At 44.4% G+C, this 25,905-nt stretch overlaps 1 protein-coding gene across 6 annotated transcripts in view; it reads right to left on the reverse strand.

Annotated features, from left to right (window-relative positions):
- The window catches only part of GRHL2 (grainyhead like transcription factor 2), a 121,017-nt gene that overhangs the window by 36,731 nt on the left and 58,381 nt on the right, over positions 1 to 25,905 (reverse strand). For all 6 annotated transcript variants that reach the window (XM_070392668.1, XM_070392666.1, XM_070392669.1 and 3 more), the window contains exons 7-8: positions 24,257 to 24,368; positions 8,760 to 8,854 (exon numbers count right to left, since the gene is read on the reverse strand). In XM_070392668.1, the coding sequence (XP_070248769.1) occupies positions 8,760 to 8,854; positions 24,257 to 24,368 (207 nt within the window). The remainder of the gene's footprint in view (positions 1 to 8,759; positions 8,855 to 24,256; positions 24,369 to 25,905) is intronic.

The raw sequence follows: 25,905 nt of genomic DNA on the forward strand, positions 1-25,905 counted from the left end.
AATGTTTACCTTTCCCTTATAAAGCTCCCATCACCTACACCACGCCCCAGCAAACACATAAAAATGCCATTTGCCCTGCTTCACAGTGTGTGTCCTGACCTTTTAAGACCCCTCCCAGGAGCCTGCCCCAGCCTCTGCTTTACTCTTGAGACTATGGAAGATGCCCTGTAATATCCTCTAACCGCCCATATATCTTCTCTTCTCCCTGGTATCCAGCCCGACTATCCAACTAAAGAACCCATTTTCTCAGGCTTTGTGCTTGGCACACAGTGGGAGCCCAATAAACACAGATTAAATATTTTAGACCAAAAAAAGTGCTGAGAGAGAGAGAGAGAGAGAAGGAGGGAACGAAATAATACATTTGGAACAATTTAATGGATCTGCCATGATTTGGTACTGACTTTCAAGTCAGCCTTTCAATCAGCATAATCTTATTTTCCACCCTGAGAGACTCAACAGTTCACGGTGTACGAGAAGGTTAGAACACCTACATTTTCTCCAGTTTACCACCTTTCATAGGCCATAATCAAAGGACTGCCATTTCCACCTCCCGTCTTTTGAGTGACTAAAATTGAGGTAATGAGGACAGAGAGGCTGTGTTTTCTATTCATTAGCAGCTGAGGGAGCAAAAAGCTCATCTGACTTGCTGGCCACTGGTTGCACCTTGAAAAGACAGCCCTGGGAAGAGAAAGGATTGACCATAGGGTGAGAAAAGAAAGGAAGCCTGCCAGGGGCGGGAGACGGACTAGAAGGGGTCAATGGGGGAAAAAGAGGGACATAGGTAATACTTTCAACAATAAAGATTTTTTAAAATAATAATAAAGAAAGAAAGAAACCTGGACTCCATGTGGAAAAAGTAAGCAATCCTACATGGTAGCGCTAGTTCCGTCTCACAGCACCAAGCAGGTCATGACATGAGCCCATCCAACACCCTGTGTCAGGCGGCCACGGGCATTGCGAGGCATCACGCATTTGCTTCCTTCGGGATGAATTTGCTTCCATAGAAGCGAGCTTTTTAGTCCCAACTTCCACTTTTATCTTCCTGCTCCTCCAGCTGACTCCTCTTAGCACATCCATGTTCGCATCCCTTACACTGGGTCTCAGATGGTTTATGCTATCTCCCTTAGTACTATAGCAAAATCAGACCCAAAGGCAATAAAAAAGGCAAAAATTTAAGGAAAATACGGCCCAGAGGTAATATCAGCATGTGTCCCCTCACCTTGCATTTCCTCACAATGTCAAAACTTACATGAAATCTCCTTTGTAGATCCAATTCATTGAAAGCATCTAAAGCAGCGGTTCTCAACCTGTGGGTCATGATCCCTTTGGCGGTCAAACAACCCTTTCACAGGGGTCGCCTAAGACCATCCTGCATATCAGATATTTATATTACGATTCATAACAGTAGCAACATTACAGTTATGAAGTAGCAATGAAAATAATTTTATGGTTGGGTCACAACATGAGGAACTGTATTTAAAGGGCCAGAAGGTTGAGAACCACTGATCTAAAGGAACCCAAAGTTAGAGGAATCTACATATAAACATTGCTTATCCTATATATTAAAAAGGCTAATATGCAAATTGTCCCCTTGGGAGTTCGACTGCTTGCTATGATGTGTGCTGACCACCAGGGGGCGGTGCGGAATCAAGAAGTCCCCTCACATTTACCAGCTTGGTGAATGTGAGTTTTGTTTATTGGATTTCTTAAGTTGCAAACATAAAGCAGATTGTCATTGTGTGCCCTCTGCAACCTTCATTTTCTCTGATAACAATCACTGTTCTTGCTTTGAAGTTTTTTATGCTGTGCTTCCTACATAATATTGCAAAAAAAAAAAAAAAAGAGTAAGGAATAGTCTTCCCTGTTCATAGCAGGAAAAAACATAAAAGAAAAGTATATGGAAATACACTTAAAAGTAAAAATCTGGACACTAGAGAAAGGAGCTAGCGATAAGTGGGGGAAATGGAGAATAAATGTGTAAAGGTTTGGAGAAAAAAACACTGATATGTATCAATATGAGAAAGCATGCACTGATATTCAATTAATACAAAGAGTATTAATTGCAGTAATTCTGCAAATGAGATCATTAATGTTAGGCTAACACACACACACACACACACACACACACACACACACATACACACATTCAGTTGAAGATGGCAAGGAATCCTAATAGTCCTCACCCCCAAATCCACTCTGGTCAATAACATGTACTAGTATGATATCGACAGGTAATGTAATAGGGCAACCAAAGACATGGATGGGGAGAGGCCTGTGTGCTAGAGGTATTGGGCCAGCAAGGCCACCTTAGTGGGCAGGGGGCAGACAGAGGGTGGCAAAAGCAGGGTGACTTGAATGAACTGCTTTGCTAAAGAAAATGGGGCTGTTTGTTTGTTTTCTTTCTTTCAGGAACTACATACGTTGTACCCTATAGATTTCTTTCAGAAAAAACATCATAGCATGTTTTGGCCTAAAAAGATTGCAGATTACCCTCTATTGGGACGGTTAAGAGCATGGACTCTGGGCTCAGCAGGACATGGGTTCAAAGCCCACTCTTGCACTTGCCAATGGCGCAGGGCCTGGTATGTAGAAAGTGGATACTTAGTGGAATGAGAATGAGCTGCACAGGAAAATGATTCACGACATCGCTCAGCCTCTCTGCTCCCCACCCCATCCCATCCAGGTCTCAGTCTGGCCTACCCCCAATCTTACCACAAAAATGTGTTAACAGGGATGAAAAAATATATATGCCTTATCTGTGTCCTCGACCCTCTCTAAAATTGCAACAACTTCCTGTCTGAGAGTTCTCCCAAACCTCCAAAGGCAGGAAGAACTTTTACCACTGATTTTGCAGAGCAGAGGGCTGGACTAGCCAATCCCCAAAGCCCCTCCTACACCTCAACACGGAGGACGGAAGGAGGGCAGGATAGGCCTCACCCCAGAGGGTAATGGCTCTCCTCCTGCAGGCAGAGGTGCTAGGCCAGATGGCAGCAAAGGATAACCCAGGAGAGAAAAGTTTTCATATTACTGAATTATAATAGATTAAAAAAAAATCTTAGAGACAGGGGATGGGCCAGTAGTGGATTTCTTTGTTTGCTTGATGATTTAGCGGAGCTGGTATAAAGGAGGAGGAGCATTTTCACTGACTCCAGAGCATCCCAAAAGGCTTGGTGCAGAGGGATTAGAAAGGGTTCATGGAAAGAAGTCTCCTTCTTGGGCAGTTCATAAACCATGGAGGGGTGAAGTGTAGAGTGGGGGGAAATGGGTATGGTGTTCCAGCGAAAAGGCACAAAAAGGAAACTTGTTCCTCAAAGCACTAGGGAGCATCTCAATGCTCCAGGAATTCTCTGTGGTCACAGGAGAGAGGCCTGTGCAGCACACGGAGGTTCGCTTAAGCTTGAATTCATTGTGAACAGAGAAAATGCACTGGACAAAAAGAAGGGGCCCGGTTTCAAGAATCTCCTCGGAAATGTGGGAGAAGGGGGGGAGCCTGCTGTGCTCCAGCTCTGGGGGATGATGTCATCGCAGAGGGAAAGCCGGCACTCGATGCCAGGAACCTGAGCTCACAATGACCCAATGGAGTCTTCCGTGGGAATTCCTCAATCTGGGGATTAGCGACCAATCGATCTACTTTGTAGGTGCTAGTGTTTGGCAAAGGGAAGAAAGAAAGTCTGCAATAACCCTGGGAATGGGAGCCATGTGAAAGAAGGTACCACAGCAGGGCTCCTGTTAGAAGCATATGGATGGAACCTTAATAATCTGTTGATGTCAATAATCTATTTTTTAAAATATATTTTATTGATTTTTTACAGAGAGGAAGGGAGAGGGATAGAGAGTTAGAAACATCGATCAGCTGCCTCCTGCACACCCCCTACTAGGGATGTGCCCGCAACCAAGGTACATGCCCTTGACTGGAATCGAACCTGGGGCCCTTCAGTCCACAGGCCAATGCTCTATCCACTGAGCCAACCCAGTTAGGGCTCAATAATCTATTCTGATAATCCCTGCTTCCCTTCCAGCTGAGGAGAGTAAGGCTCAGCAGGGAGAAGTCACAAAGCCAGCTCTTCCGGGGCCAAGATGAGCACCCAGGTGCCTTTTCCTCTGTCACCTGCTGCTGCCCATCCCCCATCAATTTCCAAGCTGTAACAGGGTGGACTGGGACTCCCAACCTTGACCCAGGGACACCTGTTCACACTACAGCAGCGTCCAGACCCTGGGGGAAATGTCCTGTTGGAGACTATTGCTGCTGCTCCTGTCATTGGGCAGGAAGACGGTGGCACAGCCAGCAGAACCGGTTCTGGGTGGAAGAACTCGGGGATAGCTCTGCCAGATTCACGCTGCCATTGATACCAGAAATCAGTTCATTCCAAACCTCGTTTTAATTAATAGTTTTAACACCTTCCCAGGTCAAACTTTTTCCTTAAATAAACTAAACGATTAGAATTTCACATCCTTTCTTCTGCTCATGCTAAACGAGAGGTGAAAGTAAAATGTAGGTCAGCAAGAAAAGGAACACGTAGGAAGGTGCTCTGGGAAAATCAGTTAGCTCTTGATGATGCATATGTAGTAAGAAAACCAAATACTGGCTGTTGTTTGTTTTTTAAATAAATGCACCCAAACTTAAATATCCAAATAAAAACTATCCTTTCACACAGTCATCTTGGGAAGATACATGGTTTCTCAAATGACGCTGCTGTGGCTCAAATTTTATTTGTCACATCTCTTCTGACACTGACTTCTTCAAAGCCGGTCTTGTAGAAAAGTAATCTCATTCTTTAAATTAAATGTATTAGGGGGGGCATTGGCTAATAGGATCATGTAAGATTCAAGTGTACAAAGAAATCTCATTTTTAACCCTAAGGTGGGAATGTCCAACTGGTTGATGTGTATTTATATTTGGACCCAAGTGATTTCTGATGATTTTTAAAACATCTTCAAAGATCAAGATTGGACGCCATTATGGGCATTCAAAAGTATGTCCCAGCCGCTCTCTTTCACAGTGCCAACCCAAGTCATACTCTGGCCTGTTGCCAAAGGCCTGGCCAAAGGAACCAGGGAATGCTGGCAGGGATCCTGGTCCTGTTTCTCTCGGCTCTACTCTGTTAACCTCCATGTGTCACCACATTCCCCAACACAGAAAACCAGTGAAGATGTAAACTGCATATTCGGCTGTCTGAAGGGGTAGGATTGGGGCCTGGAAACTCAAATGTCCAGCAGGGCCAGACAGAGAAAGTTCCAGAATGGTGAAGGCTAGAGAAAGCATTAAAGAGACTAGCCAGTACCTCACAAGAACCACTCGTGACCTTGCAAACACTTGGGCTTATGGTTGTCGTATTCTTTAATCACCCAAAAGAATCTAGAAACCTAGATTAAAGTAACCTCCTGATTATTAAATGTGGGCAAAATAATTAAATTTTTGAAATAAAGTATGTAAATGTATGTTACATACACATATATGTTCTGTGGACCATATGAAGGCTGCAGGCCACAATTTGTGTCCTCTGGTCACATAAACCAAAGCATCACATGACACTGAATGGGGCCCCAGCCCTGAAGCCTACAAGAGATTTCTGTGTGGATGCTGCCAACAGGAACTCGAAAGCAAATTCAACTGCTCCTGAGAAGTCCATGATATGAAAATCACACACAATTTCACTGTGGGAGAGATGCCTTTTAATTCTTGTTTTGTTAAAAAAAACTTTTTTACTCAATCACATGCTTTGTTTTATTCAATCTGCTTATTATAAAACTAGAGGCCCGATGCATGAAAATTCGTGCATTCGGAGGAGGTCCTGAGCCTGGTCAGGTAATCAAGCCTAAGCTGGCAGTCAGACCTCCCTCTGGCAGCCCGGGAGCCCTCGGGGGATGTCCGACTGACGGCTTATGTCTGGGCCCAAGCTGCAGTCAGACATCTTTAGCATTGCTGAGGAGACTCTCCCGCCACCGCTGCTGTGCTTGCAGCCGTCAACCCGGCTTGTGGCTGAGTGGAGCTCTCCCTGTGGGAGCACACTGACCACCATGGGGCAGCTCCTGCATTGAGCATCTGCCCCCTAGTGGTCAGTGCGCATCATAGTGACTGGTTGTTCCCTGTCATTCCGCCATTAGTGTCAATTTGCATATTACCCTTTTATTATATAGGATCAATAATACTTTATTTTATTTTTTAAAGATTATTTTTTATTGACTTTTAGAGAGAGAGGAAGGGAGAAACAATTATATGAAAGCAAAACATTGATGGGCTGCCTCCTGAAGCGTCCCCTATGGGCAATCCAGCCTGCAGCCCAGGCATGTGCCATGACAGGGAATGGAACCCAGGAACCTCATGGTGCACAGAATGATGCCCAACCAACTGAATCACGGCAGCCAAGGCTAAAATCAGTAACATTTTAAAGAAATTCCTTAGGCTCTGAGAGTTGATGAAAAAAAATCTTCTTGGCCTCACTAATGAAACAGACTTGCTTTTTATGGTTTTTCTTTAAAAGCCTTTCCAGTCCTTTGGGGGAAATTATTAGAAACTATTTTTTATTACTTATTGGTTAACCCAGACTGCATACAATTGCAATAATCAAGTATTAGTAACTAAAATATATAGATTAAAGAAACAAACAAATGTTGCTACAAGAAGCTTCTGTGAGCTAAACCTGTGATGCTGGAACAGCACACATGCTCCAACGTGTTTGAACAAGAGACGCGAGCTTCTGCCTCCGGGTGCGGCATGGAATTGTCTTAATGAGGCTGAAAGAGGGGTCAACTCCACCCAAATTCACTGCCTCGCCGTGGCACCTCAGCGCCTCCATCACTCATGCTGTCCCTTCGGTTTTGGCATTTTCTTTAAAGGGTCCCTACTGACACATAACCATTAAGGCATTCACCCACTAGCACTCGTTAGCACAGGCTACATGGTAATGAACGTTAGGGCTGCAATTACAGCTCACATCTGTAGCTCCTTCATACTGACTGGCAAGGCGCTTCCGAGGATAGGACCCCAGTGTCTCCCCCGTGACTGTGAAGGGCCTGCCCCTCGCACCCCACACGCGCTGTGTGGTTATTGGTTCCCCTGCCCTCCCCCAGAGCACTGGATCTTCACACATCACACACCAGACTTGGCACGGCAGAGTTTATTTGGAAAGGTCTGTTTTGTTTAATTTTGTTTTGATTAAAGGAGCTGAGTGAGGCCCAGAGAGGTAAGATGACTTGCTAAGGATTCTAACCCCAGCCCGGCTGTGCCTTGCACGAAGCCTTTTCTTTGTCTAGCCCAGTACCCCAGCCTCTGAGAGAAGAGGACGAAGGGATCTGGGGCTTGAACAAGAAACTTTTTTTAAAATATGTTTTTATTGATTTCAGAGAGGAAGGGAGAGGGAGATAAAGGTAGAAACATCAGTGATGAGAGAGAGTCATTGATCGGCTGCCTCCTGCATACCCCACACTGGGCCTGCAACCCAGGCATGTGCCCTGACCAAGAATCGAACTGTGACCTCCTGGTTCTTAAGTCAATGCTCAACCACTGAGCCACACCGGCCGGCCCTGGACAAGGAACTTTAAATGGAGGTGAACGGACCCTAGAAGAAGCTTCCCTACGGTTCTGCGTTTGACCGACTCCCCGCTGCTCTGAGGCCCACTTCCTTCTAGCTCCCTGGCATGCTCGCTGCTTGCCCATTTAAGTCACCTTTCCTGGGCCGAAAGCCAGTTTCATTTACATTGTTTTATACGTGAGCGGAATGAGACACCGAGCAATTCATCTTCGTCCATAAGTCCTGCCCGAAAACTCAAATCCAGTTTCCTCTCTCACCCAGCATTCCCCGCCTGCAGACAATAACGCATTGAAGGGAGTTGTTTACACTGACCTTTTCATTAGTTTGAAGACAAAGTTGTGTAACGCCCTCCTAGACGGTACATAACTGAAGTACAAAACAAACTTAGGTTTCATCTGGAAACTCCTCTTTAGTGCAAAAGAAGGATCAAGAGTCAGAAGCTATACAACACAGAAAAAAAGAGTGCAGACAGAAGTTTGGAGTTTTCACGCACTCAGAGACTCACGGCCCGAAAGCAAACGGGAGTACCGGCGAGTCTCACTTGTTCACGCTGTCCACGGCGGAACCCCCCGGGCACACCTTGCTGGAGGCCTGACTCTTGCCCTTTTAAACCAGGCTGGCACCAGAGAGAGAGCGAGAAAGCTTAAGCAGTCACCAAGGAAAAAAACGGCTCAAGGTCACAGCGGTGGGGAACCTCGGGGAGTGAGTTCAGAGGCCTGTGGCCCTGCTTCCTGCCCCCTCCCTCCAGCAGGTTACACACTTGGAAGGAATCGTGGGGTCAGGAGACATTCCCAGGCACGTACCTGTGAAGCATTAGCTCTGAACCCCTTCTCCTTGAAGAAGGCTGCAGTGAGAAGGGGCTCAGGAGAATCTATAGTGCAGGTTGGAAAGGTTTTGTGGCCACTCTTTGCCAGGCCCAAGGGCTAAAATGGAGCCTGGAGGCTTTGGAGGCATCCCGCAGGAGGCCACAGAGGCACAAGTACCCGTCCTTTTCTCCTCCCCTCCCACCCCCCACCCCCAAAAAAAGGCAATTTTGCTCCACAGAATTGAATGTGTGTGACTCCTAGAGAAAGATAATGGGTTTATTTCCTTTGGCTCTGGCTCAAGTTAACAGATCTTTCCCTACCTATAAAGCCTGTTATAAAAAAAAAAAAAAAAATCACCTGCAGAGAAAGAGCACATTACTTAAAAGTCTGAACAATGAATCAGTGCTCCTTTTTCACTCACCTTGGCCTCCTCATTCACGTCCCAGGTGAAGGAAACCGCGTTATATGCAATCTCTTCAATGTTTCCAATCGTATTAAAGCTCTCCTTGTAATCCGCTGCAACGTTAGAAAAGGAAATGGTTTTAAGAATCAGAGTTACCCAGTGACATGGATAGAACTGTCATTTTTCCAATGGGGAAACTGAAACTTTGCCTCTTCTTCTAGCCGTTTCTATGGCAACAGCTACAGATTTATACTTGTTGATAGTCTTTCACTAATATTTATAAGAATGTAACCATGTTCCTCTATTAAAAAACTAAATCTTAGGTGAAGCAACGTGCCTAACTGAATGCTCATTAGTGTCATTTTTTATTAGGTTTATAAAATTATGCTTTCCTTCCTGAGTCCCTTGTCTCCTACCCATTCCTCCTTGTATTCACTTTCCTGCCATTTAAGTTTGCTGGGAATGCCAGGGTATTCCATAGGGATTGCTTCGTAGAATAGAATATTCTGTTCATCAGCCAGGCAGTGTCATCAGGACTTCTGGAGGAGATTCTGGGAGAGGTTGAGGGAATCATACTCAGCTCAGTATCACCAAGGCCCTCTATTCTTTTATTTGTGTAGTACAGTACTTATTTATTGCTTTAATCTCTATTATCCACACCCACAAACACTAGCTATTAATAGCTATTAATGTATTCTTCTCTTTTTAAATTTTTTAAATTGATTTTTTAAAGGGAGAGGGAGAGAGAGAGAGAGAGAGAAAGAGAGAGATCAATGGGTCACCTCCTGCACTTGCCTAGACCAGTGATGGAATCTGCCACCCTTTGGTATATCAAACAACACTCCAACCAACTGAGCCACATCAGCCAAGGCATCTATATATATAAAAGCCTAATATGCAAAGTGTCCCCTCGGGAGTTCAACCAACCGGGAGTTCAATCACTCTCGGTGACGTGCGCTCACCAACAGGGGGTGGCATGGAATGAAGGAAGGCGCTGGCCAGCAGCCAGCAGCTGCTAGGGAACCTACCTGTGCAAGAATTTCATGCACTGGGCCTCTAGTATTCTTATAAGTTGTGTTGATTTGCCTGCATACATAGCTTTCTTTCTTTTTTTTTTTTTTTTAATATATTTTATTGATTTCTTACAGAGAGGAAGGGAGAGGGATAGAGAGCTAGAAACATCGATGAGAGAGAAACATCGATCAGCTGCCTCCTGCACATCTCCCACTGGGGATGTGTCCGCAACCCGGGTACATGCGCTTGACCAGAATCGAACCCGGGACCCCTCAGTCCGCAGGCCGACGCTCCATCCACTGAGCCAAACCAGTTTCGGCAACATAGCTTTCATTTTCACAAACTGTACTGGGCTATGGGTAGGGTTGCCAGATTTAGCAAGTATTTGGGATATACTTATCCAAAAAAAGTATTTGTTCTTCATCAAAAATTCAAATTTAACTGGGCGCCCTGTATTTTATCTGGCAAGCTTCACTCTGGACCTTCCCAATCTAACTGCAGCTACATGGAATTCCATGGGGACCATCAGTCACAATTCACTCCCTCTCCTCAGAGATGGGCCCTTTGGTAGTCTAGCTCTCTGGTACCACAAACACACCTGTGATAAAAATCTTCATTGCTCACTGTCTCCACGGTCACGGCCTCAGTTGGCCTGCAGGTCTGGACATGATATTCCCAGTGTCATTGCTCACTACTTCCTGCGGTTTCTAGCTTATGGCTGCCATCTGAGGGTTTTTTCCTTCCTACTCTTGGCCTCCTTAGAAATGACATCCTACCTTAATTCTGTCCCTTGGGTACTACATAAACATTTGTCACATCCCGCTTGGCTGGCATCATGATACAACCCTTCTGCTTTTCTTTGAGGCCAGGTTTATTCGCAAACTGATCACCTAATCACCCATGTTCTTCCTCTCTACGCCTCCACGATAACTTTTCTAAAGTGAAACTATGACCATGCGCTTTTCATAATTTTTCCTAAGGCTTAATCTTTCACCGTGACCTACCACATCCTTCTCGATCGGGCCCCGTACTCTTACTCTGTGCAGTCACAGCCCACCCCACACAGGGGGTCAGAGGAAGACTCAGTTATGATGATATTTATAAAACAAATAGACCTCTTATAATTTCCCTTCTGAGTTAGGAGTTAGTTACTACAGCTGACTTCCAGGGTGTACAAAGTGTTCATTGTCTACAGAATCTGCCATGTTTCTGGTCAGATGGTTGTTTCCTCGTCCTCTGTCCTGTGACATTGCCAGAACACTCCAGGGTGGTGGTGTTCCGAGTTCCCTGTGCTAACGCTTTAAAGTTTTGTAGTCTGTTCCCCTAAAGTTCACATATGTAATCATTTTAACTGTTTACTCCTCATTTGTCACAAAACCTAAATTCACGTCATCCTTCACCAAAACTGTAATTACTTTCTCTTAGGAATACAACTCATTCTGTTTTGTGAATTGGGTTGAGAGTAGTACTCCTATTTGCTTTTTCTATCCATAATTCAAATAATAAGAAAAGAAAGTCCATGAAACCAACAAGCTGAAAATAGTCCAGAATAGAACAAAGGCAGTTTGATTTTGTGTTTTGTTTTGTTTTAAATAAAACTCCTTATTCCTGGACCCCTATTGATGGTTAATCACAGAAAAACCTCCTTGGGTGTGCTCTCCAGAATGGCCCTCCAGACTCACTCCCTAGAATGGCTCATGTCAGTCTACACTCCAACAAGAATTCTATTTCTCACCAAATTTCTACTTTTGGGGCCAATCCCATGGGTACAAAGTGGTATCCTAATGGTGTTATATTTGCATTTCTTCTACCAGTTATTTTTTCGTGTGCCGCGAACTTTAGTCATTCGTGTATGTGTGTCATGAGATGAAAAAGGTTGAAAAATCACTGCTGTAAGCCCTTCACCTACTATTTTGGGACTGTCAAGGTTTTCTAACTGGCTGAACACCGCATGCACACTGATGGTGCTTTGCCCACATGCACATTTGTCCAAGGAATGAAATGCTAATGGATGTATCTTCTGCTCTGAAAACTGTGTTACTGAGTCCTTTGCTGAGTGTTGCTTGCTTAAAGGTGTATGACTTATGGTATTAAAAACAGAAATTCAGCAACTTGGTGTTAAGCCTTCCTTAACTTAGTTCCTTAAGAAAGTTTCTCAAACCCAGGTTTTGTAAATGTTGGCAGCTACAGCCAGTAGAAGCTATTTGTAATGAGCCGGTGCAATGAGCTTAGTTTCCTAGAGTTGCCATAACACATTACCACAAGCCTGGAGGTTTAGAACAATAGAAGTTTATTCTCTCACAGTTCTGGAGGCTGGAAGTTCCAAATCAAGGTGTCAGCAGGGTTGGCTCTTTCTGGAGGCTCTGAAAATTAATGGGCTCCTGGCTTCTGGTGGTTGCTGGCAATCCTTGTGTCCCCTGGCTTGTAGATGCGTCCCTCTCATGCTACCGCTGTTCTCATGCTCTTCTCTCCTGTGCCTTTGGGTCTGTCTCCCTTCTCTTCTAAAAACTTGCCATTGAATTCAGAATCCATCCTCATCAGGACAATCTCATCTTGAGATCTTTAACTTAATTACATCTGTAAAGACCTTTTTTCCTAAATAAGATCATATGTACAGGTTCTAGAAGTTAGAACATGAACATATCATTTTTGAGGGTCACCATTTAATCCCCTCCATCTGAGATTCCCTCTAATCATCGGGAAGTCATGTGATTTTAGTGAGTGACTTTTTTTGCATGCGAGCCACTATCGCTGAAAAATAATCACCCCACTTGAAAAGCATTATACAGCACATAATTGTGACCATATCACATTTTGGATGGACTTGCTTTTCCTAAAAACAAGTGATGATGCCAATATAAAAGCTATATGTTTTGTAGACCGGTTTGTAAATAGCTATATAATACTAACACCTACTTGGTGAGGATGGGGATATACATAGGAAAATGGCTGAGATGTTTCTACAGTAAAAACCAGCATGATGGAACAAAATTATAATCGGTTGAAATGGGTCTCTAAAAAAAAAAATGCATGCTAATTGAATCTGAGTTAAAAGGTAGTTTTTATTAACCTTAGTAATTTTCACACAAAGGGACAACCCAACAATGCACAACTAGCTTGAGTTATCAAGAATAAAGCCATGGGAAGAAGAAATGGGAGTTTGTCTAATGAAATAAAAATGAAGTCAATCTCATTGTTAAGTCATGTTGCGAGTGATAGAGTCCTCTATGGTTGTGTGTGTCCTTGGAATGTCAGAGCAAGGAGTAAGGGAATGCATGGCCATGTACATTCTCTGGGGCCTGTTAGGGTGCCCCCCAAAGACAATAGGATGAGTCTGGATGCCTGTACCTTATAGGCTTGAGTAGATGTTGTATAACGGTGCTTCTCAAATGTTGGGGTGCGTCAGATTCACCTGTAGGGCTTTGGAAAAATGCAGTTGTCTGGGCCCATTCCCAAAGATTCAGTATGTCTGGGATGTGGCAAAGAATTGGCCTTTCTCACAATCTCCCAGGTGGGCGGATGCTGCCAGTCTGAAGTCAGACCACACTTTTGAGCAGCACAGTTCTAGGGCAAATTAAAATCACTGAATTGTTTGGGTGCATCCATGGTCTTTTCTAAGCCTGTTGTTGAGGTCCTATACAAACCATCCATGAAGTCTATGTGACAGATTATTCTTCTCGATCCTTTCCCTCTGGGGTGGACACAAACACCCCATCTGGGAAGACGAGGCAGTTAACTATGTGGTAGACTTGCATACCACCTGCTCCAAGAAGTCTGCTTGTTCTCAAGCCCGCAGTCCCATTCTAAAACACTCATTCCTTTTGTAAGGGCATTGTCATCTCCTGACATTAAAATGCAAATACTCTTGGGATAATAAAAACTGCCACAAACTGAGAACTCACGGAGTGTCAAGGCTGTGTCGAGCCTTTTACCAACGTGACCTCACCTGATCCTTACAACCCACTGTGCAGTGGGTATTAGCATCCTCCTCCTGGCAGAGAAGTTGCTGCTTGCAGAAAACCACGTGACTGGTAGCAGGCCAACTGTGAGATTTGAATCCGGGTCTGTTTGCTGCCAAAGGCCAAACTTTTAACCACTGCCTATATTTATCTTGCAAATCAAACAATACATCGTCACCAGATATTAACACCTTGTAGAGAAAAATCACAGCACAGACTCCATGGCAACCAGCTGGTAGAGAAATGCTGTGGAAAGTTCAATGGAGCAGAGAGACATTTTTGGATGATTGCAAATTCCTTCACAAAGGAGACTAGGTTGGGGTGCTGCACTGGAGAGAAGCAGAGAAAGCACCTCCATATCCTGCAGGCACCAGGAAGACCCAAAGAAAAGTTCAAAAGCCAGCCCTTTGGGGAAAACAATGGGTGTTTCAGCAAAGGGCACTGAGCATGGATGATTGCGCGATGCTTTCATGTATGTTTCTGGCAAGTTACATTCTACACAGAATTATAGGATTGGGTTCCTTTTTAACTGTTACGGGCAGCATGATGGTAAATCATTTTGCTATCTTTTATTTTTTTCATTTTTTTGCATATGACCAGTGGTGTGTGTGTGTGATTCTGGAATGCCGTCAAAGGAATTTTTAATGCTTTCCCCTTAATTAAGTTTCACATGCTGAGTAAATGATAACTACCCCTTTTAATTATTTTTGTATATATTGCTGGAGATTAAAAGGAACGGTGTAATTAATATAAAAATTGCTTCTCTCCTGAAAGATGTGGATTCTGTCTGGACTAGTGAAATAATGAAGCTGGAATGCTGAAAACAGCTCAGGGCACTACTGCCAATTCTGCATGCACACACTGAAACCGAAAAAGAGTTTTTTAAAGCCAAGAACTCGGGGTGGTTTATCTGTTTGAGAACTGGATATACAAGGAATCCACGGAGGGCGGCACCCAAAGCACAAGAAGAAAGGACGCTGGAGGGGAAGGCACACAGACCTGGATTTAAGTTCTGTCCTCTCACCAAGCCCTGCGGCCTTCAGTGAGTTATGAACCTCTGAGCTTGTATTTCCTCATCACCAAAAGCGAGATAGTGTCTAAGATAACAGACCCCACTAGTACCGTGTTGGATGACGGTCCTACTTTGCCCATCTCACCTGACCTCAACCATGTGGTCCTCTTTGTCTGTGAAGGTCACATGGGATCAGCTCAAACTCAGGAAACAGTGGAGGGTCATTCTAGGAGGATTCGCTCGGACTTGAAACTAAGGTGGAATAAATAAACCTTAGTCCAAGTAGGTTCTGAGACTTTTTCAAACTCAAAAAAGCAGCTCCTTAACACCTGAATGGCTCACAAGAAGTCTAATGAGTTACTTCCTTTAGAATGCTTTTCCCAAGCCAGAGGTCAATGTGTTTCCTTAAGTGTGTGGACACTTGAGCTGGGTTTTAGAGGCATTAAATGTATTTCCATCATTTGGTCCTGGCCCCGGAGCAAATAACAGGAACAGCACCAGTTTTTAAGGAGCTGAGTGTATATACTTCACAAACATTCGCTTGGACAATTCTGATCAGTAGCTTTTTAAATTATTCCTACTTTGTGGAGTAGGAAACGTGTACCTTCCCTCCTAATGAATGGTCACTTAGTTTTAAGGGGCCAACCTTGGAGTGGAACCTAAGAAGTTCTGTCTACATATGAAGCCAGAGCCCTTGGATTTCCATGATAATACAACCTTACAAATGAGCACTTTTCCATACACAATCCGGAGCTCTGAGGGCAGAAATTATATGAAGACATAATCTGTGACTCACAGAATGTGACTGGAAAAAGAGTGACTCTTGATATTAAAGTAGGAGTTGATAATCTTATTACTAACGACTATCATATCCTCACAGATATCATTTAAGATGCAACCTTTTTTGGAATTTTCCCTTTAGGCTAAACCTAATATTTTATTTGGGTTTGATGCACCTGTTTCTAAAGAAGGAATTGTAGGGGCCAATGTTACATCAATGTTGTATTAGTCATAATTTTGGAGTAAGATAAGCATTGTACATGGTAGCCCAGCACTGTGTTCCATGTATGTTAGTATTTTTATTCTATTTCATTTCATTTTTCAAAGAATGCTGATCCTGGCTTGATTTCAAACTGACCAAAGGTCATTTCCTATGTGCAGACACACAAGCACACATGTATCTATATGTGCACTGTGGCTTCTAATGCCGAATTTAAATCAACGTGGATGGGCTTAAAACTAAGCTCTTTTTATTTGTCTATGTTACTCAGTGATATTTAACTTCATTCAAACCATTTTGTCTCTTCAAATTCTTTTGTTTCTTACAAACCATGCCGGATACTTTCTGATAGTCTGCTGAATGCATGAAGGCATGGATAGTGCTTTGGTAACGAACTTATTCTTTTTTTTTTTTTTTTTTTTTTTAAATATATTTTATTGATTTTTTACAGAGAGGAAGAGAGAGAGATAGAGAGTTAGAAACATCGATGAGAGAGACATCGATCAGCTGCCTCCTGCACATCTCCTACCGGGGATGTGCCCGCAACCCAGGTACATGCCCTTGACCGGAATCGAACCTGGGACCTTTCAGTCCGCAGGCCGACGCTCTATCCACTGAGCCAAACCGGTTTCGGCCGAACTTATTCTTGTACACTGCATGAACTGGTCATGTTTTATTTCAGTTTTCCATTCTTCGTTTCACTAGTTGTATAGTAACACCCTCAGGGACTGGTGTGGGACAAGAAGTTACAGGCACAGGAGCAGAAGTTACTGCCCAAGGTGGCAATCAGCCATCCTCTCAGACCTACACACGGGGCTCCCTCCCTCTAGCACAATAGTGCCCAACCTCTTTCCACCCCAAATGATATTTCCAGAAACTGTAATACTCCCTGGTTAAAGCAACACTAATTCATAGAAGAAAATTGAGTTCTTTCTCAAACGATGGTACTTTATTAGTAATAAGAGTCTTGAAAATTGCCATTCTGTGATAAGATACTCGATCGCCTCTCAAAGACCAATTCTAGTGTCTGGCAGCCCTCCGTGTCAGCAATAATTTTGAAACACATAAAGTTGTACTTTTGAGATGCAGACAGAATAGAATTAAACAAAAGAAATGGCTTTTAGGTAACGGGAGGGGCAGGACACAGACACGTGACAAGAACTGTAAACTCTCACATGGATTATCTTTCACTAAATTTGAACCACAGACTCAATCCCTTCAGCTGCTCAAGTTCCATTCAGATGAACCTCCACTTCCCATCGCCTCAATCACCCCAGGCCGCCCAAGCACCAGGCCACGCTGGGAACAGACATGGGTGGTGAGTCTGTTATGTGTGTGACGGGAGTGGGGTGTGGGAGGGGAGACTGCACTGGCTATTCTAATTTGTCACATGAGTGCTTTTTTGCAATACCTGCTATTTGAATTACTCATGTTGCTATTCCTGTTTATTTCCCATTCATTATTAGAGGGTGGCGATATTATTTCAAAATTGAAATTCTAATTTTCTTAGATTTCTTCAAGAAGATAACTTTGGCCCGGCCGGCGTGGCTCAGTCAGTGGTTGAGCATCGACCTATGAACCAGGAGGTCGTGGTTCGATTCTGGATCAGGGCACATGCCTGGGTTGTGGGTTCAATCCCCAATGTGGGGCGTGCAGAAGGCAGCCGATCAATGATTCTCTCTCACCATTGATGTTCCATCTCTCTCCCTCTCCCTTCCCCCCAAAATCAATAATATAATAACTTTGTCCTTCAAGGGAGGAAGCTGTTGCCGCTGTCAGGATTTTCCTTTGTAATGTTGACTGACCACAGCACCTGGGGGCTGTCAGTGTGGGTGCAACCCAATCAGCAGCCACCTCAGAAAAGCCGCAGCACCTCTCTAAGCTGGGGTGCTTCCCGATCTGCGAGGTGGAGATGGTACCAGCACCCACCTCGGGGCTCGCTGAACAATGACGAGCTGCTCATCACTGAGTGCTCAGTTCTTCCCAGACCTTGTCTTTTCAGAGAAACCAGTGGCGGCTCCGCATTCCTGGAGCCCCTTCAAAGAACTTTTTCCAGATTGGCTTCACCTTATTTTGGCTTCCATATCTCCAAGGGCTTAATTTAATTTGGTGAAAACTTTCTCTTGGCAAGTTTGAGATTTTGTAAACAAAAAGGAAAAACGTTAGATTTGCCTGTGTTCATACTTGGGGGTGTTGCGAAGACATAAAGCTTGTTCCTGTTGAAAGGGGCGGTGAGAGAGGCCCCCCGGTGAATGCTGGAGGGCGGCCGAGACCACCAGCTCTGCGGTTCTGTTCAGTAAGCAGATGAGTCTCATGAAACCATCAGACTCTGCCTCCAGGTACCATTTGTAATTTTTCAAGCCAACTGAATAGTACTAAAAAGTGTGAGATCGCCCTGACCGGTTTGGCTCAGTGGATAGAGCATCGGCCTGCAGACTGAAGGGTCCCAGGTTTGATTCCAGTCAAGGGCATGTACCTTGGTTGCGGGCACATCCCCAGTAGGGGGTGTGCAGGAGGCAGCTGATGGATGTTTCTCTCTCATCGATGTTTCTAACTCTCCCTCTCCCTTCCTCTCTGTAAAAAAATCAATAAAATATATATATTTTTAAAAATGTGAGATCGTCAGGTTATTTGTTGTTTCATTAAAATGAATCAACAAAGAAGGAAAATAATTGGGCCCCAAGCAAAACACATGAAATCAAATGAAAGCCTAGGTTATGTGTTTGAGATGAAAGCATGATCTTATATAGCTAACGAGAAAGGAAAAGTCCCACCAATTAGGGGGGAAAGAATGTGGTGCCCAGTAAATGTGAAAAACGTGATGGAAGACAGGAATAAACATTTTACAGTTTTAAATACGGTGGATCTATGAAGTGGTTTTAGGTGTGTGTGTGTGTGTGTGTGTGTGTGTGTGAATTTTGAAAGCTCGTATTCAAAACCAGTATCTCTTTAAGGGACTATTTCACCCTCTCATTAAAACAGATTCTCAGAGGGGCCTGCCACCATCCTCTCTGGAACATTCCTTCTGTTGAACTATTCAGGGTTTTTAAATCATCAGCAGAAAGGAAACCATTTAGCAGAAAAGGTTTATTAAATAATAATGTCCTGGAACCAGATAAACGCACTTCTCAGGAGCAGTAAGAAAAATGGTAAATGATCACATTCATTGTAATATTTAATTCTAAATCTAGCTAAAAACTTTTTTTTTGATAATTTGCTTTTAAACAATTTCTACTGTTTGCTTCAGGGAAACAATAATAATTTCTAGTTACGTTAAAAAGGAGTAATTTCACCTTGGTCGGTTGGCTTATTTGGGCTTATTTGGGCTCAGCCACCCTGGGTATTGAAAGGTTCGATTCCCAGTAAGGGCACAGGCATGGGCTGCAGCTCGATCCCTGATCCCCAGTAGGAGAGTGTGGGAGGCAGTGGATCAATGTTTTGCTCTCACATCAATGTTTCTCTTTCTCTCTCCCTTTCTCTCTAAAAAAATCAATACAAAATTTTTTTTTTAAAGTCCCTGGTTTATTAGTGTATGTATAGCATTTCTATGTTAGCAATTAAGTCTTATGAGTTATTAAAGAAGTTTCATCCTAAGGGCCATAGGATAATAAAATAATATTTTAAATATAAGAAATTAAAGTATCAAATACATATTTAGCGCCCCCCACCCCCACCCCCCCGCCCCCGGCCACCCTGGCATCTAGAAAACTACGATCAAAATTGATTCTTTCAGAAAGGCACAGGAGCGAACGTGACCAGCCTGATTTCCCAGCTAGCTAGGCGCGTGCCTGCTACCACAGTGCTACCTACATACACAAAACCACACGCGGTGTTCATCAGCCAGTCAACACTGGTTGAGCATCTGTTCTGTGCCAGGCTCTGCACCAGGTGCTGGGTATACAAAGCTAAAAAAATAAAAATCCTCTCTCCAGTCAAGAAGCTCAGCATCTAGTGTGATGGACAGAATGTAAAATGTTAAACCACGTGAAACATGGCCAAGTGCTACTGTCTAGATAGAAACCAAAACCCTGCAGGGAGTGGATACCTCTGCCTGGAAGATCTCTCCAAGTGGGGACAGGGGAACGAGTTCTGAAGGGGTAAACGACCTACCAGGTAAAGGAGGAAGGGGGAGGGCTAGTCTAGGCAAGGGGAGCCTCGGAGGAGGAACGAAGGAGAGATAGGAAGTAACTAGAAAATCTGGTGAGGGGCAAAATAGGCCTATAGATTTGGCGTTCAGAAATTTTAATAAAAAATAGGTTACACTGGATTGAGACATGAGTAATAGTTAGGGTGTGGGGTAGGAAGTGGGCTCCTCTCTTAAGAAACACAGAGTGGAAGAAAGAGAAAGACCCAGCAATAGCTTGAAAGGAAGTCTGCAAAGATCAGGACTTGGGCGGATGGGCTGTTGGTGAGCCATGGCGTTGTCCTGGACTCTTTCCAGAGCATCTAGAAAATTCTATCAGGATTCCCCGATCCCCCAGGCACACCTGCCGAGGAGGAAGTGACCCCCACATCCCCCCCCCCCCCCCAAAAGCTGTTGTCCTCAACAAGATGAGCTTTTAGGACTCACACAGAAACGTGCATGTAATAACTGAAAACCCACCGTGGCTCAAACATTGAAAATCTGCCTGACCTAAGATTAAACTTTTAAAAATACTTGCACTTTATGTTTTAAAATATATAACCTTAATAGCCCGCCATACTTTTATCACCTAAATGTTTTCTAACTGAAGTTGAAGACGAAAAGGAATGTCCCGTAGCTGTGGCTCTAGCACGTGTCTATAAAACAGAGGGTGCCTCAGGCCGGGCGAGCGTGTGCTCACACAGAGCCGAGGACAGACAGCGGGACCCGGGCCCACACAGTGCCTGCCGCACACCCGGCTCTTCCCTGCAGTGGAGGAGGCCGGACCAAGGTCCTGTCCTAAGTTAGCTCTCACTCTGCCTGGACTCTCACCAGCCCTGAGGGTTTGGTGGTGGTTGTTATTTTTAAGTCGGCGGCTCTCAAGGGGTTTTGTTTTGAGTTGAATTTACGTTTTACTTTTCATATCCGCTTGGAAGTGTGGAGACAGTCTAGGAAAACATCAAAAAACACAATTCCATTTACTGGGGCTCTTGGTAAAGGAAGGTTGCCGGCACTTACGCACCCACAGGGAGAGAGCAGGTTTGTATAATCCTGGGGGAGGAGAGGCCTCCAAGGACCAAAATTGAATGTCAGGGTGGGGATCCCCGGTGAAGAGAGGTGAGTTGCAAGGCACTCTTGTCTCCTAGGGCCATCTGGGCCATGAGTTCATGCTGACTACCTGGCTACCTGACTTTCTGGAAGGTGGCAGCTGCCTCCCCAATCCGCCTCCCCTCCTCCCCAATCTCCACCCTCCCACTTTCTGCACAGCTCTGACCAGCCCAGCCCAGGTTTGGCTATGAAAACTGCAAGAAAGCTCACTGGTAGGACACAGCCAGAGCCAGGGAGGCGGGGGGGGGGGGGGGGGGGGGGGGGGGAGGGGGGGGGGATTGGGGGGGGGGTTACTTAATTGTAATCACAACTTGTATGTGAAAGTGGAGTATGACTCCAGATAAGAGAGCTCCCCCCGGACAGATCCGCCGGCTCAGTGATCCCCAGTGGTCAGCGTACCTGTCCTCTCACAGGCTCCTCTTTGAACTCAGAGAAAACTACTTAGAACGAAACTTGAAGAAATGTGTCGATTTAGTTGGAACTGATGTTTTCATGGAAAGCTTTACCTTAATATAGTAAAACTTCTATCAACGGGGCACAATTTAAAAACTGGCTCTTAAGAAATAGATCTGTAAGAGGGCACAGATGAAAATCCCATAATCACATGTTAATAGCCAAAGATGTGCTATAATTGCCTGCTAATTACCGTGGAAAAATTATAGGATTAATATTAACAATGTTACCTCGTACATTCTGATGTATTATCATCACCTACAGGGAGAGGTTACTGCGAACCCAAATGAAAGAGAGAGTTTGACTGAAGAGGCACAGGGTGGATTTCACAATTTAACTACAAAAGTATATCATTAATGGCTGCACTGCATGTGACCCTCAAGTAATGATGCTTATTTGTATGTGCTTGTGGAATCCGCCTGCGTACCTTACAATCCAGACCACCCATCCTGAAGATGCAAAAGCAGCCACCTTCCTTCCTTCAGAACATCTACGTGGTAAAGCAGTAAAGTAACTCTTAATTGCGTTCACCAGAAGGAAAGTCCAGGTGAATGTGCCTCCGTTTATCCGTGGTGGCTTCTGGCTTTCCTTCTATGAAGTTAATATTAATTATTGAACGTCTAATTTTCCTTCTCTGCTTGAAAGGGGACAAATAGAAAAATGCACCTGCCCCTGAAAGTGGTTTGGGAATGAGCCACTGTTCGAGTAGCCTTGATCCGTCGTCCAGTTCATTCTGTGCCTTGTCTCGTCTCAGATATTACTCCCAGTGGCTCACACTGTGCTAAACAAGGTCACTCCACTTGTCATCATTCGCTCAGTAGGTGCGCATGAGCGTGTGTGTGTGTGTGTGTGTGTGTAGGATTATATGAGAGAAAAGCCTGAAGGCAGGCAGGAGGCGATAAAGAAGAGAGCTAAGATCTGAAGTCCTGTGGGAGCTGAGGAATCAGTCTGGTCTAAGAAAAGTAAACCTTGTAATAATATCAAAGTTGAAAAAAACAGGTATGCCAGTCACACGCTTTTATCATTTGCCTTATTTGGACTTAGTCCACATTTCTATTTAATTGCTCCTCTCATTTTCTTGGGTAATAATTATAAGGCTAACTTTTCAAATAAAATAAAATTGTTCCTCTGCACCATGCAGATTGGCTACCACGCAGGTTAAGGCAAGTTATCTCCAAATCCTTGTCCTAGTCAGTCTGTCTTGGAGGTTTGGTGTATGACCTGGGGGAACAAGACTGTTCTTATCTCAGCTCTCGCACTAATTAATGGGGACAAGTCACTTAGGATGGTAGGTCAACAGGCCTCTCTAGGCTCAGTTTCCTTGTTTATTAGATAAAGATGTGGGACTCGTTAATAGAAGAGACATGTTTGTGGGTGTGCGCACTTATGTGTGTGGTGTGTGTGTGTGTGTGTGTGTGTGTGTGTGTGTGTGTGGTGTGAGGTAAAGAGTGGCGTAGACATTTTGCAGAATAAACCAGTAATTAGTTTTAATATGCTCTACAGTGAGTCTCTCACCCTAACCTAGTCACTAACCTCTCTGCCATTGATCAAAGCGTTCTAGCAAGGGGAAGGTAGAATGTGTGCAAACATCCTTCTAATGTAATTGCTCAGGAATACTTTCTGGTACTCGACACGATGGGAACCTCCACTTTCTCTGCACTCACTGGGACTGCAGCCTCTTGGTCTGCAGAATGGAGTAATAAAGCCTACACATGAGAAATTACTTATTGCTTGTGGAAACAGCATGGAACATGCTAAAAATTACTTAGAGACACATATATTACTGCCTGTGTTTTTAAGTAATTTCTAGAAACGGTAAGATCCAATCCTGACTTCCCTGCTTTGCTCTGGGTCTCAGAGGCTGGTTCCTGAAACTGCCTTTGTTGGGAAGCACTTGTGGGAGATCAGGAGGCAGGGAGCGCCCGGGCACTCCTTCGCCTCCCTGCTCTTGGCGCTGAGAGGAGTCTCTGCAGAAACTCCCCTGGGGTTCTACCTCCTTTTGGTAAGCAGGTCCCTCTGTGGCCACGGCTCCTTAAGGCAGCCCCCACCATAGTCCCAGCTCTTTCTGGGTGGCACCTCCAACACCCACCACCTCCTCCTTTTGATCCTCCAGCCCTGCAGGTAAGAGCAGCAGATTCCTGCAGCTGCTCATCCCTGGATTGCCTCATGGTGCCTCCAGCCCTTCCAACCTTTGCAACGAATTCCCTCCACGGCTCCACTTGGCATGGGCTCTGCTCCCCTGCCTGGACCCTGAGACTCGTCGAGGGACCACAGGTCTCTAGGGAACAGACATTGTGCTTAGGACTATACGGACTCCAGAAAATGTACTGGGCAGATTCAGTACTTCTTAATGGCAGGGAAGGTCTCTCGGAGGTTTCACTGCCTGACCACGCAGTACTATTAGCACGAGACGTGTGTTAGAGCGAAGTAACACTGGATGGAGAATTAGAGAACTGGAACTCACTATCCAGGCATGTACCTTAGAGCCAACCGAGCCTGGTCATTCACCTCACAGAGGGATCAGAGTTCACATGGCCTGCTTAGAAATGGACACGGTTCTTGCACATCTAAATATATTACTATTATTGATGGGACAAATATATTACTATTATTGATGGATACAGTTGACTTTCATACAATGAAAGTGGTTTGCACTCAGCCCGATTTCGATTTCTCAGCCTGATTTGCACTAAATGGACCCACAAAGGAAAAGTGCCTAGTCTGGTGCCTGGCACATTACAAGAGCTATGTGGGTCCTGGCTGTGACTTCTGTGCTGGGGACCTCCTGTGCATCATGACAACTTGTCAGTTCGCCACAGACCGCGAGGGAGGCGGAGGCCAACTCACCGATGTCGAGGACCCTCTGCTTCGCCGTGTGCTGCCGGGAGTGCCAGTACTTCCAGTACTTCAGCTGCTCGTCGCGGTTCTTGTCTTCACTGAAGACCACCATCACCACGCTCTGCGGAGGTGAGAATAATGGAACTTACTTTTTGTTCTGGGCCTCAGCTGCTTGCACGGTCTCCATGCAGAAAGTCCTACCAGAGGTGCGTTTCTGTAACGCTGCTTTTCTTGCTTTACAAAGGCTCAGACATGCTCAGTTACATGGTTTTGTTTTAAAATGAGCCAACTTAAAAGAAATGATTGGAGCTTGGCCAGCGTGGCTCGGTGGTTGAGCATCAACCTATGAACCAGGAGGTCATGGTTTGATTCCCCTCAGGGCTCATGCCCAGGTTGCAGGCTCGATCCCCAGTGTGGGGCATGTAGGAGGCAGCCAATCAATGATTCTCTGTCATCACTGATGTTTCTATCTCTCTCTTCCTCTCCCTTCCTCTCTGAAATCAATAAAAACTATGTTTAAAAAAATGATTGGAAATGAGAACAGCACATAGAAAAAAAAAATCCTACATCATTTTTACCCTGAGTGGTAAACAACCAGGTAAACCAATTACCAGAAAATTTAATATTTTGTGAGGTAAGTCGGAATACCAAAAAAAATATTTTTCTTGTACTAAAAACAAGCATATTTTTGAAACTTCTTATCTTAAATATAGAATCTGGCACCATTTATAAAGGAGGAAGTATCCGTTTCTGGCCTAATTAAGTGCCTGAGGCTGGAATACTGGATTAATGAGAGAAATGCTAAAGTAATGAGAAGAATAGTAAAAGATGAGTTCATATTGATGAAGACAGATGTATGTCACAGATATTTCATAGACCAAAAGACACAAGGTCCACTATGTTTTTTATTTCAATACAATGTGTGATGTTCTTCAAAAATGAGCTTGAGAAACTAATCATCCAAAAACTCCTTTTGGTTCTCAATGATAAACAACCTCATTAAGCTAAATACTGTCTGTGATAATTCACTGTCATTTAGACAATGAAGAAGGTACCAAAAACAAACACATAAACAAGACCAAAGAACCCCTAATTACAGTCTCAGGGATATGACTCTCCCTTCTCACTCCATATCCAAAATACTTCTTAGTGGACATTTCCCCACCACGCCACAAGAACATTTCATTGATTTATATTCCTTAGTAATTTCTCCTCCACAGCATTTTACACACTGGTGGCACAAATCATTTTACAACAGGGCAGGAGAGTCCTTCAACCTCTTTTCAGAGCTCTGCTATACTTTTCCTTTTCAGTAGAGAGGGATTACCAGTTCCCTCCCTTTCTCGGCAGAAGTGAGAGTGCCAGAAGCTGGCAGGCTTCCAGGGCACTTTCATTTCCCACAAATAGGACCAACACTCACGAACGTGAACATTCCTCACGTCACTCCTGGGAGGGGTCAGAGCATGCCTCGCCCCTTGGCTCCCGAGGAAGCATTGGGCTGCAAGGGCTTTTAAGCAAAGTTGCAAAAGGTCCGGGGACACAGATGAACTGCATCCTCCTTTACAGAAAAGAAAGCAGCAGCAAATATGTAGAAAAATGTTCTGACTTACAGCTACTCACTGGAAAAATTAAAACCGACTGATTGCAAACAACAGCAG

Source organism: Myotis yumanensis, unplaced genomic scaffold (genome assembly GCF_028538775.1).
Source record: "Myotis yumanensis isolate MYYU_CA2020_CCGP unplaced genomic scaffold, mMyoYum1.0.hap1 SCAF_15, whole genome shotgun sequence".
NCBI lineage: Eukaryota > Metazoa > Chordata > Mammalia > Chiroptera > Vespertilionidae > Myotis > Myotis yumanensis.